We start from the raw sequence: 14688 nt of genomic DNA, 5'->3' as shown, positions 1-14688 counted from the left end.
AACCCGGTTAGAATTCGAGACGAAAATGGAAGAACACCACGCAAGCTGAAGTAGTGTTATCTCCATCCATGTCCGAAAACCACTAATGGCGCCATTGCTGGGTAATGTGCTTCATCTTCGTCCGCCATTTTCACTTCCCATCAGCATCAACTGTTGCAACTTCACCACTAATTCAAAGCTCCCAAACATTCGAACATTATCAAGGAGGAGTTCGATCTTTCTTTCTGCTTCTTTTCTCACTTTGTTTCTTAATCTCAACCCCAATTCATCAACGCCTTTGCTTTCTGCTAATGCCCAAGAATTGGATGAACAAGAAGAATCCACTGTTGTCCGCCTTTTTCAGGTACTTATTTGATCTGAATTATGTTACCCACTTCATGGCAATTTCAATTTTATTTGCCCCCAATTTTTTTTTTTTGGCAATTAGACATCTATGATGAAGTTTTTATGATTTTGTAATAAGTTTGTCGCGGTGTTTCACCTAAGAGTGCTATCATTTGGATTTAAGGTACGGCTTTAGAATGAATATAGCTGGATATACTTAACTAAGAGGTAAAGTTGCAATGGTCTTATACTCGTGAAGTTGCAGAATTATTTCAACAATTATTGAGAAAGTCATGTTGGATATGAAAGACAGTGTAAGCTCATAACCTGAAATATTTACCTTATTTCAGCCAGATTAGTTGCAATGGGCTCAGAAATATGATTATTGATTATATTATACAAGTATGATATAAACCTGACTCAGAGTCCATACAACATCTTTGAAGTAATTTTTGGGGCTATTGAGAAAATGGAGACTAACATAAAGGCATGAAACATTAACTATTTGGTCATGGAGTTGATTTTGGCTTACTGTAGTGTGCCTTGTTGGTCTTAGTAGAATGTAGTCTATGTAAATGTCAACATAGTATTTAGCTGGTTCCGAGATATGTGACTTGTTCTGCCTTGACGTGAGGATATCAATGATTTGTTTACCAGTCAATAATTGATGCTCTATGGTATGCAATATGATGTAACTTTATCAACTTTTATATTACAAAGGCAGTTGTGTGTTTTTATTTTTATTTATTTATTTGCTTGAGTATTGATGCTGTAAACTACCACTGTTTTTTGATTTGAATCCTGTAAATGTATCAAAGAAAAAACTTAGACAAAGTAAACCACAAATAGTCAGGTAATAGAGAGGATTGCCATAAGATTCGAGTGATGATATTCTTTATTCCAGGAAAGGGGTGACAAATAGATAATGGTGTTTGTTACAGCTTTGTATGGTTCTCTCTATATTTTCTGTGGCTTTTCATCCTTAATGCATATTAGTGTTTAAATTGTGCGCAATGTGGGCATAATTTATTCCATCTTCCATGCTATTTGTGCCAGTTTTGAATCATTTGTAATTATAGGTTTCCCTTGTCCTTGCAGGAAACCTCACCATCTGTGGTATACATTGAAGTGCTAGAACTAATGAATAGCTCCAACAAGGCAAAGGAAGCCTTTCTAGCTGACGAAAGTAGTGCAAAAGTTGAGGGGACAGGTTCTGGCTTCCTCTGGGACAAATTTGGTCACATTGTAGGAATTTTTTTATTTTTTAAGTTTAAATATCAAATTTATATCACTAGACATCAACAGATTTGATTGATTGCTGTGAATCATTCAAATTTATTTTTATATAACCTGTGGTAGTATGTGGTTACGTGTATCGTGCATGTCTTGTGTCACTCAGTTTGACTAATGCTTATGTGGAAGTAATAGTGATTAATCAATGATCCTTTATATTCTAATTATGAGGTCTCTAGATAAGATACTCATGTATAACCTCTAGTAGGCTATTAAGTCTGGGAATTACATGATTTACATCCTCAGTTGTTGCAATGAAAAGAGGGACCGGGATATACAAAAAAGATAACACAGTCTTTGAGGCTAAAAATGTTTGTTCTTTACTACCTGGGCTCCATTTATAGAACAGGGATGTAAAGCCCCCTCCACAACAACCTTCTGAATAACAGAATACGATAGTATACCTTACACCTAACACATTAGAAAATAAAAGATGTTTATAAATTACTTCATAGCCGAATTACATGGTCCCTTATAACCAACCTCAAGAAGTTGTTTAATCAAAACCTTCAATAGTCTGAAGCCTTCATGAGAGCTGCAAGGGTAGTAAATGTTGGTTTAAACTAGAATGCATGTTTAGTGGGATTTAATTTAAAAAATAATTCTATGAGAGTATTGTTGCGTTCATTTAGAAAACATAGAGAACTGAGATGCGAAAGATTACCTGAAAGTTTACAATGGTGATTAAAGTAAAATAAGAGATGATAAATAAGAAGTATGATGGGGATATAGGGACTCATTGAGCTCCTAACAGAATATAGACATCTTACTAATATATTGTGGGCATAGTAATATTATTCTTACATGTAATTATTGCTAGTTAAGTTGAATATCTTGGGGACTTTGCAAACATTGATTTGTTGTGGGATAAAGTCCCTTATTAGCGCCATTCTGGGCTTTTAAGAGTTACTCAGTTGAGGAGGTTCAAAAATATTGGGTTATTCTGTAATATTTGACCCCCCCCTTTCTTTTCTTTCTTGTCTATGAACACTTGACAGCCATTGTTGCTTTTATTAGACGACTGTTCTTTCAAATGGTTTCAAAAGTGAGCTACTTTTTCATGCCATCTGTCGTATTATAAATTAGAAATTATTAAAATGGACTAATGCACTAAGTTAAATTGCACATATCAATTTAACCATGGATTAAATGACTTCCAATATGGTTGAATGTAGCTTATTATGTCTCTTTACATGGTTATAACTTGTAACATCAAAGTATCAAACTATAAGATATTACCTGAAAGTTTTCATTGAACTTATTGAGACTTCTGATTTTTATATGGCTATTTTCTGCAATTTCTGGCAGTATTTAAATAACTTTTGATTAAAAGAGTGCTAGCTTCTTTCTTCATTTCGTAATTCTTGTGGTGACTTTTGACATTATGAGCGTGAATGCACTCAAAACGACTTCATGGTCTCTGTAACTCATTCTGTCTTCATATTGCTATGTCTTTGGTATTCTTTCCATGTTGATTTACTAGTAAAACTAAGCACTAGCACTTCCTTTCTTCTGCCAGGCGATTGTATGCATCTACATTAGAGTTTTGTTATTTTTAGTTTTTTTTTTTTTTTTTTTTTTTTACTTTAAATTTATTGGATTAATGTTTTTGTTTGATAGGTTACCAATTACCATGTCGTGGCTAAGTTGGCAACTGATCAAAGTGGACTGCAGTATTGTAAGGTTTTGCAACTCATACTTATTTAGGTTCAAATGGCTATTATGCCTTACTTCTGCAGTGCATGAACAATTTGAATTCTGAAATACATGTTACAGGTGACTGTAGGAGATGCAAAAGGAAATAAGATTTCAACTGAGGCCAAGATCATCGGTTTTGATCCAACATATGATCTGGCTGTTCTTAAGGTATCAGATAAGGCATTATTTTTGCATTGTAATATTTCAACCTCTTTGCAACATTGGGGCATGTAGAATCATTTAAAATGTTGGTGATGAGAGATGGGCCTTTTTTTTAGATCTAATACGCCCTCTGTGATTGCCACTATGCTAGAGTGTTTTGATGTTTTCTCCGGTGGCAAGGTTAGTGTAACATGGCCAGTGATTCTCAGAAACAGTTCATACAGAGATTGAAGCAGATTTCTAAATTTAAAAGTAGAGATTTATAATTTTTTTCATGTTTGGTAATTTGGGACCCTTATACAGTAAGTGTACTACTTCCTCGGTTCTTTTTTACTTGACCTATATCAATTATCACGCTTGCCAATGCAAAACTTTAATGATCAATAACTTTCATTCCCTATAAGTAAAAATTATAGAAATTATATTATATGATATTACTTATTGAGACAAATCTAACAAGATCCCACATGAATATGTTTTTACTTACATATAATTTGCAAAAGACGGTCAAAGGAGGGATGGTGAATAGTGTAAAAGTCAAAGCGGGTTAAGTAAAAAAAAACAGAGGAAATACTAGTTAATCATTACCACATATGTTATGTAGGTCTTTATTTCGTTTATTGCAACAATGTGGATATACAATCAATTTTCTGTAAGGGCAATACAATCTTCTCCCAGCTTTCTTCAGTTTTTTTTTTATTTTATTTTATTTTTTATTTATTTTTCCCCCCCTTAGTACATCTGTTTTTGTAAATGGTAGCAGATAATTCTGTCAATTCTGCATTTTGGAGTAAATTCTAATTATTTTATTTCTGGTGTAGTTTGATCCTCAGGGAAAAGAGTTAACGCCTGCTCTTATAGGAACATCAAGTAATCTGCATGTCGGCCAGAACTGTTTTGCTATTGGGAATCCTTATGGTTATGAAAACACTCTAACAACTGGGGTATACACTTGCAAGCCAACATTTGCTACTAGTAACAGTTGGATATCTTATCTACTGCTAGAGTGATATTGCGATTAATGCGATATGCTGATTTCTTGAATGTTGGCCAAATTGTTAGTTTTTCACATTAATCGTGATCTTAATTTAGTTTTTTAATTTTTTTTTAACTTGGAGGACTAGCACCTATTATGCTAATCACATATATATATTAAAATGAAATTTCAAATTTTAAATTACCCCTCATTCCTGATTCCCAAAGTTGATTTATCATTGTTTACCTATACACTTTTACACGAGCAAGATTTCAGTTATACGGATTTGCATATTCTTGTTAAGGACTGAATGTACCAGAAAATACACTAGAATGACAGGATTCTACTAAAAAATACAGCATTGGGCTGTTATGTGTTACCTAAAGTCCTAAACTGTAGATAAACCCACACAACTTTTCCTGTGAAATGTTGCGGGGGAGGTGTTCATTATCCACATGTATGCTGGTATAATAGATCTTATCATAACTGATAGATGATTAATGCTATACGCATGCTATCTTTTGGGATAACAAGGTCACTTTTACAGCAATAGAACTAACCAAATTACTGCTTCTAAAGCTGGTTTCTTATCTGTCGGAATTATCATAATTACCATTAATGATGTGTAATTGGATTTTTAAATTTTAACCCAGGTAGTAAGTGGTCTGGGCAGAGAGATACCATCTCCAAATGGACAGGCCATTCGAGGAGCCATACAAACAGATGCTGCTATTAATGCTGGTAAAACTCGAGAGTAGCTTAATAATAATTCCTCAATTGTTAATCTGTACTTTCATATTACTATACTTGTTTCTCATCAGTTCTTAGAGCCTCAATAGGGTATAATTTTGCACAGAATCAACCCCTTTTTACAAGATGGACCAGCAGTTTGTGTACATTTTCTATGATAAAATTTATCCTTATTTTAGCACATTGATATCAGGAAACTCAGGAGGGCCATTGATTGATTCATATGGTCATGTCATTGGTGTGAATACTGCGACATTTACTCTCAAAGGTGAGTAAATTTCATTATACTTTTATCTTTTTGTTTGTTTTCTCAAAGCAAGAAGAAAGCAGTGGATTTGCACTTAGTAGAATCTCGTCTTTTACAAGTAACAAGTAATTTACTTCAATTAGAAACGTAATAATTCGGTCAAAATTCTTTTGGCAGTCTTAAGACTCTTAACTTTGAATTTGCTGACTGTCTCATGATTTGCTATTATATTTCATATGAATGACACATATTGTTTTACTCTTTCAATCTATTGGATGTATCCTGTTGTAATCTACAGATGTGACTTTTTACCTTCTCATGTTTCAATCTTTAGTTCTTAATAATTGATTTGATTGGTAAACACTAAAACAGTGGACTGTAGATTTTTTTCAGGCAAATTTGTCTGATAGTTAGGCTTTTTGGGTAAGGTTTAAGGGATTCTTCCCTGGAAGGTATCCCGTCCCATCTTGCTCTTGATGTTGGTTGTTTGCTTAACTTTATGATTCAATAATAAATGCTCTGTTCGTTCATTTAACATAAATAAATAAAATTTAAAATAAAAAAGCTTTATGTAAATATTCCTTTTCATTTTCTATGTAGATGAAAACTTTATGAATAGATGTGTCAAGTGTTCTTGAAGCATTTGGTTAAAGCTGTATTGATAATGGTAAATAATAAAGATATCTGGGTGGGTACTTGGCTTCGGATTATCAACCCAAAAAATATAAATTTAAAATAAAGAAATATACAAATTCATATTATCTGTTTATAAGTTCAAAATGTCATTTATTCAAAATGCAAGGTTTGATTTATATGAAATGAGCATCCATATTCTGAAAGACAACTGCAGTATTTTTAGGAGATAAGAGCATGGAAGCTCTAAAACGTTGCTAATTTTAATGTTTGGTGATGTTTGTTGGTCGTATTCCCTTTTTCCTTACTGTCTGAATTTGATTTTAATATACTGTACTGAATCTTTCTACCATCAAACTTTGTTAAATGCAGGCTCTGGAATGTCCTCTGGTGTTAACTTTGCGATTCCAATTGACACTGTATTGCGGACTGTACCTTCTCTCATTGTCTATGGAACACCTTATAGTAACAGGTACTAGGACTACTAGCTGAATTGGTATTGAAATTGGGATCTCTAAAATTTCTTGTGAGTAAAAATTCAAATGTGAAGATCGTTCTCGTTAGTCGTAATTCATAAAGCTTTCAACTGCTGGGTGACTGTTGCATGCATGCTCTCCTATCATTCTGTAATTATATGCAAATTTTTTGTAAAAAGAAATTTGACAAGCAACTGATTAAGGCAGTCACGTATATTTCAGATACTTCTGAAGAAAGATGTTATAAAATAAATTCTGCATTGCTCTTATTTTCTGATGTTAAAAATTTAGAATTGGGTGGTGGTGTTTTCTGGGCCTAAAAGCTTGAGAAGACTTTTTCTTGATTGTAAAAAATATTGGCCTTATTTTGAACAAGGCACCATTTGTCTTTTGGAAAGTTTGAATTGATTCTCCTCTGCACTGTTTTGAATGTGCTTGGGTTAATAATTTGCCCCATCAGAGATGGCTGAAGATCCATAGTTTTAGGATACAAACCCAACCCGAAAAATTTGTACTATCGACTCAGGTGACAATAATTCAGAAAAAATTGCCCCATTGTCTCGATCAATAATAATTCAGTCAGGAGTATTACCGCGAATGAGCTTAGCTTGCGTGCAAGCTGAGCAGAGCAACGAACTCAGCTAGAGTGAGCTCAGTTTGAGAGTTGAGACTAAAACATGCATATCTGCGCTTGAAAATAGACAATTCCATCAAACCTTTAAACATAATACTCCTAAATAATAATTAGATTTAGATTTAGTACCAAACAAATCTTGCAATAGACAATAGTACTATTACTACAGAAAAGTATAAACTGTAAATTCTTGGAAAAGATATAAAGTGTTGATGGGATAAACTAATCATTTCTATTTTTAAGAAGGGCCCTTATTTTTGGGACAATTGCGGGGCCAAAGCCATTGGAAACGCAGGTGCTTACAGCCTAAGCAAGCAGCTTTCAGCCTTTCACGGCTTAATCTTATCATCTCTTTCTAATGATGACTTTTTTTGCTCAATTTTTATGTGACAAGATTCAGACATTCTCTGAATATCATGGCTAGCAAAATCACTCCCCAAAAAAATAGAAAAAAAAAATGCTCATTGAGGGGGTAGTGTAATGGTTTGTGCAAATCATGGTGTTGGCCATTGTACCATGACATTTTATGTAATAGTATGTAAATAGCGTAAAATGTTAATTCGTATAAAATAAAATAAGTGGAATACACGGTTTTGTCTTTGTAAAGAGGTTTACAAAATTTGTTGAGAAGTCGAAATAGGTTATTTGTCCTAGGTGGCCTATGTGTACTAGTCCAAAAAGAGTAATTGACTGTTTTGGGTAAACAAAATTGTATATTTTCTTTTGTTTATGTCTAAACAATAAAATATGGTTGGCAAAAATGCTCTAAATTGAAAATGTTTTGGTATTTTCTTGCATTGGCTATATGATGTAATAGTATCTAGGGGTGTACACCGGTCCAAAACCGGACCGGACCTGTTTGGACCGGGGACCTGAATTGGGTAATTATGAGGACCGGGGACCGGACCTGAATTAACAGGTCCGGTTCCGGGCCAGACCTGAAAAATCAGGTCCGGTCCGGGTTTGGACCTGAATGGACCTGTTTTGTGTCTTTTTCGTTTTTTTTTAATACAAAACCTGTTGGACCTGCATATGGACCTGCATATGGACCTGTTTTGTGATTTTTAGACCTGTTGCATAATTTAATAATTACATATAAACCAAAATTATCAATTACAAAACTACATAAAGTCTATAAAGTCCCGATTCTCAAACACCAAAAATACAAATGAGTCCACCGAAAATACAAATAAGTCCACGAAAACTCATAAAATTACATAAATTCTCTTAAGTCTCAACTCTCAAGTACTAGAAATACATAAATTCTCCAACGAGTTGTTTTCCCTTTGATCGCGTGATTCACACTAATGAGTCCACGAAAACAACTTCATCGTCTACATCGTTAGATTCACCACGTTGCACCTCTAAATAAAATACAATATAGAATATATTAATGATTGATAACAATGAAATAATAAATTTGGTGTAACAAAATTTCAAATACATAAAATTATTACTACCTTTCTCTATTTCCTCTAACTCTTTCAAATTTTCTTCCACATCAACAATTGGCACTTCCTTAGCTCTAAGCCAATCTTGTGTGCAAAGTAACGCTTGAACCATTTTCAATACAAAAATATTACACAAATATGTATAAACAAAGTCATATTAAGATATAAACAAACTTGATTTTATAAAATAAAAAGATAACGATGCATTACCTTAGGAGTTAAAGAACTCCGAAATGGATCTAGAGTACGACCTCCCGTACTAAAAGCAGATACCGATGCAATGGTCGACAATGGGATGGCTAGTATGTCACGTGCCATGCGATTAAGAATCACATAACGCTGACCATTCTTACCCCACCATGTCAATGCATCTTGTTCTTCCTCCTCCGGCCCTAATTGATCATTTAAGTACCTATCCAACTCACTTATCGCATACCCACTTGTCCCCTTCAATCGTTTTGCTCTTTCTTTTAGTTTCCTCACATAATCGGAACCCACTCCTTTACTATTATCAATATCCATTGACATATTATCTCCACAATCTGGAATATTAGAAGTAGCATACATTTTTCTATATTCCTCAAATAAAGAGTAAGCGAACTCCTTCACATCATTAGCAAGTTTTGTACCCTTTTCCGATCCATGCATATCCGTTAGTGTCAATTCAACAATGACCATCTTAGAGTGAGGGTCGAGAAGAAGAGCAACATAAATGAACTTATTCATCTTATCCACATCCCCCCAATACTTATCAAACTTTTTTTTCATTGCAATGGCCATAGCTTGAAAATTCAAGTCCTCACTTTGTTCCCAATTATTCAACATATCATACATAGAAGCAATTTCTCCTAAACCTTTATTGGCTGTCACATAATGGGAACCAAAAATTCGTTTAGTTAACAGATAAAACCCCTCTAGAAACAAAACCAACCTCTCCACTTTTTCCCAATCTTCGGGTTCGGGAGGTCTTTCATTGTCATTCAAATCCTCTCCATCAGGAAGAGATAACCCACTAAAAACACGTCGAAACTTCAAAGCCGTTTCCAACATTATGTATGTGGAGTTCCAACGAGTGGGGACATCAAAGGATAAAGAAGATTTTGAATCTATGTTTGCTTTTTGCACAAGATCTTTGAATCTAAGTATTCTTGCAGGGGAATTCTTAACATATTTCACAGCATTTCTAACTCTATCAATGCACACACCATGTTCTCTAATACCATCCCACACAATTAAATTAATGATATGAGCAATGCATCTAACATGAAGATTTTTTCCATCATTTATACATCCTGTTCTTCTAACCATTCTACTCAAGTGTGCACAAGCAACATCATTTGAAGAAGCATTATCAACAGTGACAGTAAAAAGTTTATCATCAATACCCCAATACTCTAAACATGCCTCAACTGCTTTTCCAATAGCCTCTCCTTTATGACTAGAAATTGGACAAAAATTTATGATCTTTTTATTCAATTTCCAGTCATTATCAATGAAATGAGCTGTAAGACACATATAATTAATTCTTTGTATTGAAGTCCAAGTATCAGTGGTCACAGAAATTCTTTGACATGTCTTAAACATTTCTCTCAATTTCTCTTTTTCACTATAATACAACTTTAAACAATCACGAGCAATGGTAACACGAGATGGAATGTGAAATTGTGGACATGCAACTTGCACAAAGTGCCTAAAACCGGGTTTTTTCACATGCTTAAATGGTAACTCATCAACAATAATCATGTGAATCAATGCCTCTCTAACATCATTCAAGTTAATAATCCTACTCCCACACTTTAATTCACTACTCTCATGTTCTTGATCAAAATACAATTTAGTTTGCTTTTCTTTGCCCTTTTCTTTTTCTATATTAATAGGATTACCGAGACATGATTCTGCATGGTTTTTAACATTTTTTGAACCATTAAGATTACCATCAGCAGCAAAAGTTTTAGGACAGAACTTACATTCAGCTCGTAGTTTTCCATTCTCGACGTACTCTAAGTAATATTTCCAATACTCAGCTTTCCTCTTACTTTTTCTGTTCCATATATATTCCCGCCCCGCTTTTAGCTTCTTATCAGGAGGCAAAGTAGATTGCAATTCTTCCATATCCTTTTCAGAAAGTGGTTGTGACGTTTGTTCAGAAAAAGAAGCAGACCGATTGGATTGAGAGCTCTCCATCTACAATATAATTATATACAATATAAGTAATTTTAAAGTAACAATTATATACACATACCATTTTATAAAAAAATTTAAGAGCAACTTACATTGCAAGAATAAGAATCCGTGGTTCCTTGACTTCCTTCACTCCCTGCAAGAATAAAAACAAAAATAAGAACCCCTGAACTACACACAGGTTAGCCAACTTATTTAATCTTAATAATCTGAGTCCATACTTTTAGCAGCCTAGCAGGAATAAACACAAATTTTAAAGTATAAGTTAGCTTAAAAAGTGTCCATATATACACATTAGAAATATCAATACCAGGTAAATAGCGTATATGATACGGAGTATGAGTTAGTTTAATAAGTGCAAGTCCATTCATTATTCATTAGAAAACCAAACAATGATTAATATAATGAATCACTAGTTCACTACTCATCCAAAAAATTTCTCAACGATCAAAATTTATTACGAAATAGTAAGTTACTAAGTTGTGCCGCATTATGTTGGATCAATTTGCAGGTTGGTATTATGGTATATATTCAACTATTCATAATACAATGTGAAATTGAATTGCCACATATAACATTCAAACACAGAGACTAATAATGCATACAAATATACAATAGAGTACATACTTAGCAGTTTTCTGTATTATACAGAAATATTGATTGAGATAATGATGGATTTTTTTTGTATTTCTCATCATCAAGACAAATTCAAGTGGAGACATATATTACCTTGAATAACTTATACTTTAGGAATAAACACAAATTTTCGCACTAAATTAATCTTAATAATCATAATAAACACAAAATTTCGAACTAAATTTCGCACTTGAACCCTAAACCCTAAACTTCTTAATTCTTATGAACCCTAAACTCAAAAAAACCAAAAAAAAAAAAAACAGAAATTCGAAAGAGATGAACTAAAAATAAGAAATTCAACATGCAAACATCAAACAATCATTAAAAGCAATTGAAAATTTGAAACAAGAATAAACATATAAATTCTCACACTTAAATTTATTATTTCGAATTAAAAATACCAAAATTATAAGCAAATACTTACCAGATATTATCGGTGTGCATCGCCTGAGAGAATGAGGGAGGTGTCGGCAGTGGGCGGTGGCCGGAGCGAGTTGGGACAGCCGCGTTGAGAAGTTGAGATTGAGGGAGGCTGAGAGAATCAGTTAGGGCTTAGGGAGTTAGGGTTAGAACTTAAAAATATGAAAGAGAAGTTTTAACGTCAGTTTCAATTTTTCAGAGTTTGGTTTTCTTTTTTTTTTTTTAATTACGATTTTCCCGGGTTTCAGGTCCGGACCTGAAAACCCCGGGTTTGGACCGGGTCCGGACCGGGACCGGGAACCTGGATTTTTAAGAACCGGGACCGGACCTGAATCAACAGGTCCGGGTCAGGTCCGGTCCGGTTCAGGTCGGTTCAGGTCCGGTTTCAGGTCCGGGCCAATTTTTGTACACCCCTAATAGTATCAAGAAAGAATAATGTCTTTTTTTGAACTTTATTATGTGGGCAACTTATTTTGGAACTTTGTTATACTCATTATTGAAGATGATGAGATAATACATAGCCTACAACATAATCGGATTGTTGTGCCCCCAATCTGCCATAAAGTTCAATTCATGATTATGCCTCACTAAAGCGGTTAAAAAAATAAAAATAAATAAATAATCGGCGATGAAAGTTTGAAAGAACATTAGAGTTAAAAATCTTTAATAATAAAAGTTAGGGAAATTCTCATTGATAGCCTCATACTTTTTCGTATTTTCATTGGTAGCCACTTTTTATACGAATTATCTTTGGTAGCCGCCAACTCTATAAAAAATACTTTCATAACCTTATTGAGCTAAAACCGTTAGTTGACTGTTAAATTTAACCGAGGTTAGTTTTATAACAATTAAATAATACTTAACTAAGGTTAGTTATATCATAGTTTAATTAATCTTAAAAAAATAAAAACAACAACCTTTTCCCTAAGCAGCCCAGCCACCCCTCCCATCTCCTCCTCCATCGACGGCGACGGCGCTGGTGCCCAAGCCTCCCCTCCCACCGGCGCCCACTTCCCGACACCCCGGCCCCAATTTCCGACACCCCCAACCCTAATTCCTGAAAACCCCAACCCCAATTCTCGAACTCCCAAGCCCCTGCTCCCTTGCGCACCAAATCGGCAAACCCCGCAACACCAGCCAGCAAACAACCAAGGTTTTGATCTTTTTGATGATAATGCTGACTGATGGAGATGTTCGATGAGGACGCATGAAGAAGGTTAAATTGGGGTAGATCGTGAGCAGCAAAAGAAAGGAAAGAAAAAACATGATTGGTTTGAGGGTTTTCATAGAAAGAGGGAAAGAGAAAAGAGGTGATATCGTGGTGTATAGGCCAGGTAATTGTGGTGGATTAGGGGGGACGGGGACACGACTGAGGGTGGGGGAGGGCAGCGCGGTAGTCGGAGCAGCGGTGCCGGCAGAGGGGGAGAGGGGACTAGGTGAGGGAGGTGGCTGGGCTAATGCGTGGGGGGAGGGGGGATATTCTAATTTTTTTAATTAATTAAATTAAAATTTTATTCAATTAAATTTTAACACCCACTTAACAGTTTATGTTAAATATGGTTACGGAAGTGAAACGGCTAAGAGTTCGAGGCTACAAAAGATAATTCATATAAAATGTGGCTACCAATGAAAATACGCAAAAGTACAAGGCTACCAATGAGAATTTCCCTAAAAGTTATATGTTATACATAACCTTTATGGCTCCAAACTCATACAGTGAAATCAAATGTAGTATCATTATTTAAAACAAAATTTTAAACTAGTAATTTGAACGTGCATAATACATGTTGATTTAAGGTGTTGAGGCAGTTTATCAATTAGAATTGAATTTGGAAAGGAATAAATGGATGATTTTTATGACTTTGACACACTATATTTTCAAAAGTACTCTAAACCTTACATCTCCAAATGGTTGGATGGCCATGGTGGGCTTGTCCAATTTTGAAGAGGTAAGGGGAAGTAATTTTGGGTTTGCCAGCTTGAAGAACAAGTCGGGTGAAAGTTATTTGGTAATGGCTTTTAATCTGTTTGGTTTGCGAATGTACGACTTGAAGGGTTTGTGTTTAGTTTTGTCGTTAGTTGGCTCTAATTTTTATAGTTGGAGTTCTTTAAGTGTTTTCAGGTCTGTGATGGGTTTTGTACTCATTACATTCAAAATTTCAAATCTGTGCGCTACTCTCATATTATTTGGGGTTCATAGTATGCTACCAATCATGAATTTCTTTATTTTAAAGGAGAGAAATCAAGTTACTTGTTACCGTGATTTTACCTTCATGTCGTTTCTTGCTTTGGTTTTGATTTTCAAGCTCCACAGGTTACAAAGTGTTTCCACCGTGGTCAATTACCCAAGCTTCTCCCTTGGTGGAAAAAGGACACCGGGAATAACATGTAATGTAGGCTTCGACTCACTAGAATCAAGGCGAGGTTACCTACACAGTGTTCCAACACTCAGGGGATAACTATGATAGCAGTTTCTTGTAAGTTGCTAAGTTTTCTAGCATTCATAAGAGCAAGTGTTGCTCGTAGCTTTGTTGTAAAGGTCTTAATAGGCCTATTTCTTATTATTTTAGTGCGAACTATTTCAATATATGCAAATTAATCCTTTGTCAAAAAAAAAAAATCCATATTAACATTTACTATTAACATCATTTTAGCTACTCCTTGGGTTTCGAAGCATGGTCTATCCCTGAAAAAAGAAAGCCCCCACCACTAGACCGCTAAGCACATCATAATATTAAATGCATTTAAATATTTAAATCCTTTTATAGTTTAAAAAAAAAAGAAAAACTAAATTTAATAATCTTACC

General features: G+C 34.5%; 1 protein-coding gene across 1 annotated transcript; it reads left to right on the top strand.

Annotated features, from left to right (window-relative positions):
• LOC110706413 (protease Do-like 5, chloroplastic) lies at positions 1 to 6828 on the top strand. The gene is made up of 8 exons (XM_021884364.1): positions 1 to 343; positions 1423 to 1569; positions 3238 to 3300; positions 3394 to 3483; positions 4299 to 4421; positions 5107 to 5194; positions 5397 to 5471; positions 6456 to 6828. The coding sequence occupies exons 1-8, from the start codon at positions 86 to 88 to the stop codon at positions 6560 to 6562; spliced, it is 951 nt and encodes a 316-aa protein (XP_021740056.1). The 5' UTR covers positions 1 to 85; the 3' UTR covers positions 6563 to 6828.
• Positions 6829 to 14688: the final 7860 nt, after the last annotated feature.

This window comes from Chenopodium quinoa, unplaced genomic scaffold (genome assembly GCF_001683475.1).
Source record: "Chenopodium quinoa cultivar QQ74 unplaced genomic scaffold, ASM168347v1, whole genome shotgun sequence".
Lineage (NCBI taxonomy): Eukaryota > Viridiplantae > Streptophyta > Magnoliopsida > Caryophyllales > Amaranthaceae > Chenopodium > Chenopodium quinoa.
This window is presented reverse-complemented; position numbering and strand designations above follow the sequence as displayed.

Bases quoted from the DNA above. Each gene is read 5' to 3' on its own strand.
- LOC110706413 (XM_021884364.1), top strand. From the start codon at position 86: ATGGCGCCATTGCTGGGTAATGTGCTTCATCTTCGTCCGCCATTTTCA. The intron at 3,301-3,393 runs GTTTTGCAACTC...TACATGTTACAG, and splicing joins GTGGACTGCAGTATTGTAAG to GTGACTGTAGGAGATGCAAA. The intron at 3,484-4,298 runs GTATCAGATAAG...TTTCTGGTGTAG, and splicing joins ATGATCTGGCTGTTCTTAAG to TTTGATCCTCAGGGAAAAGA.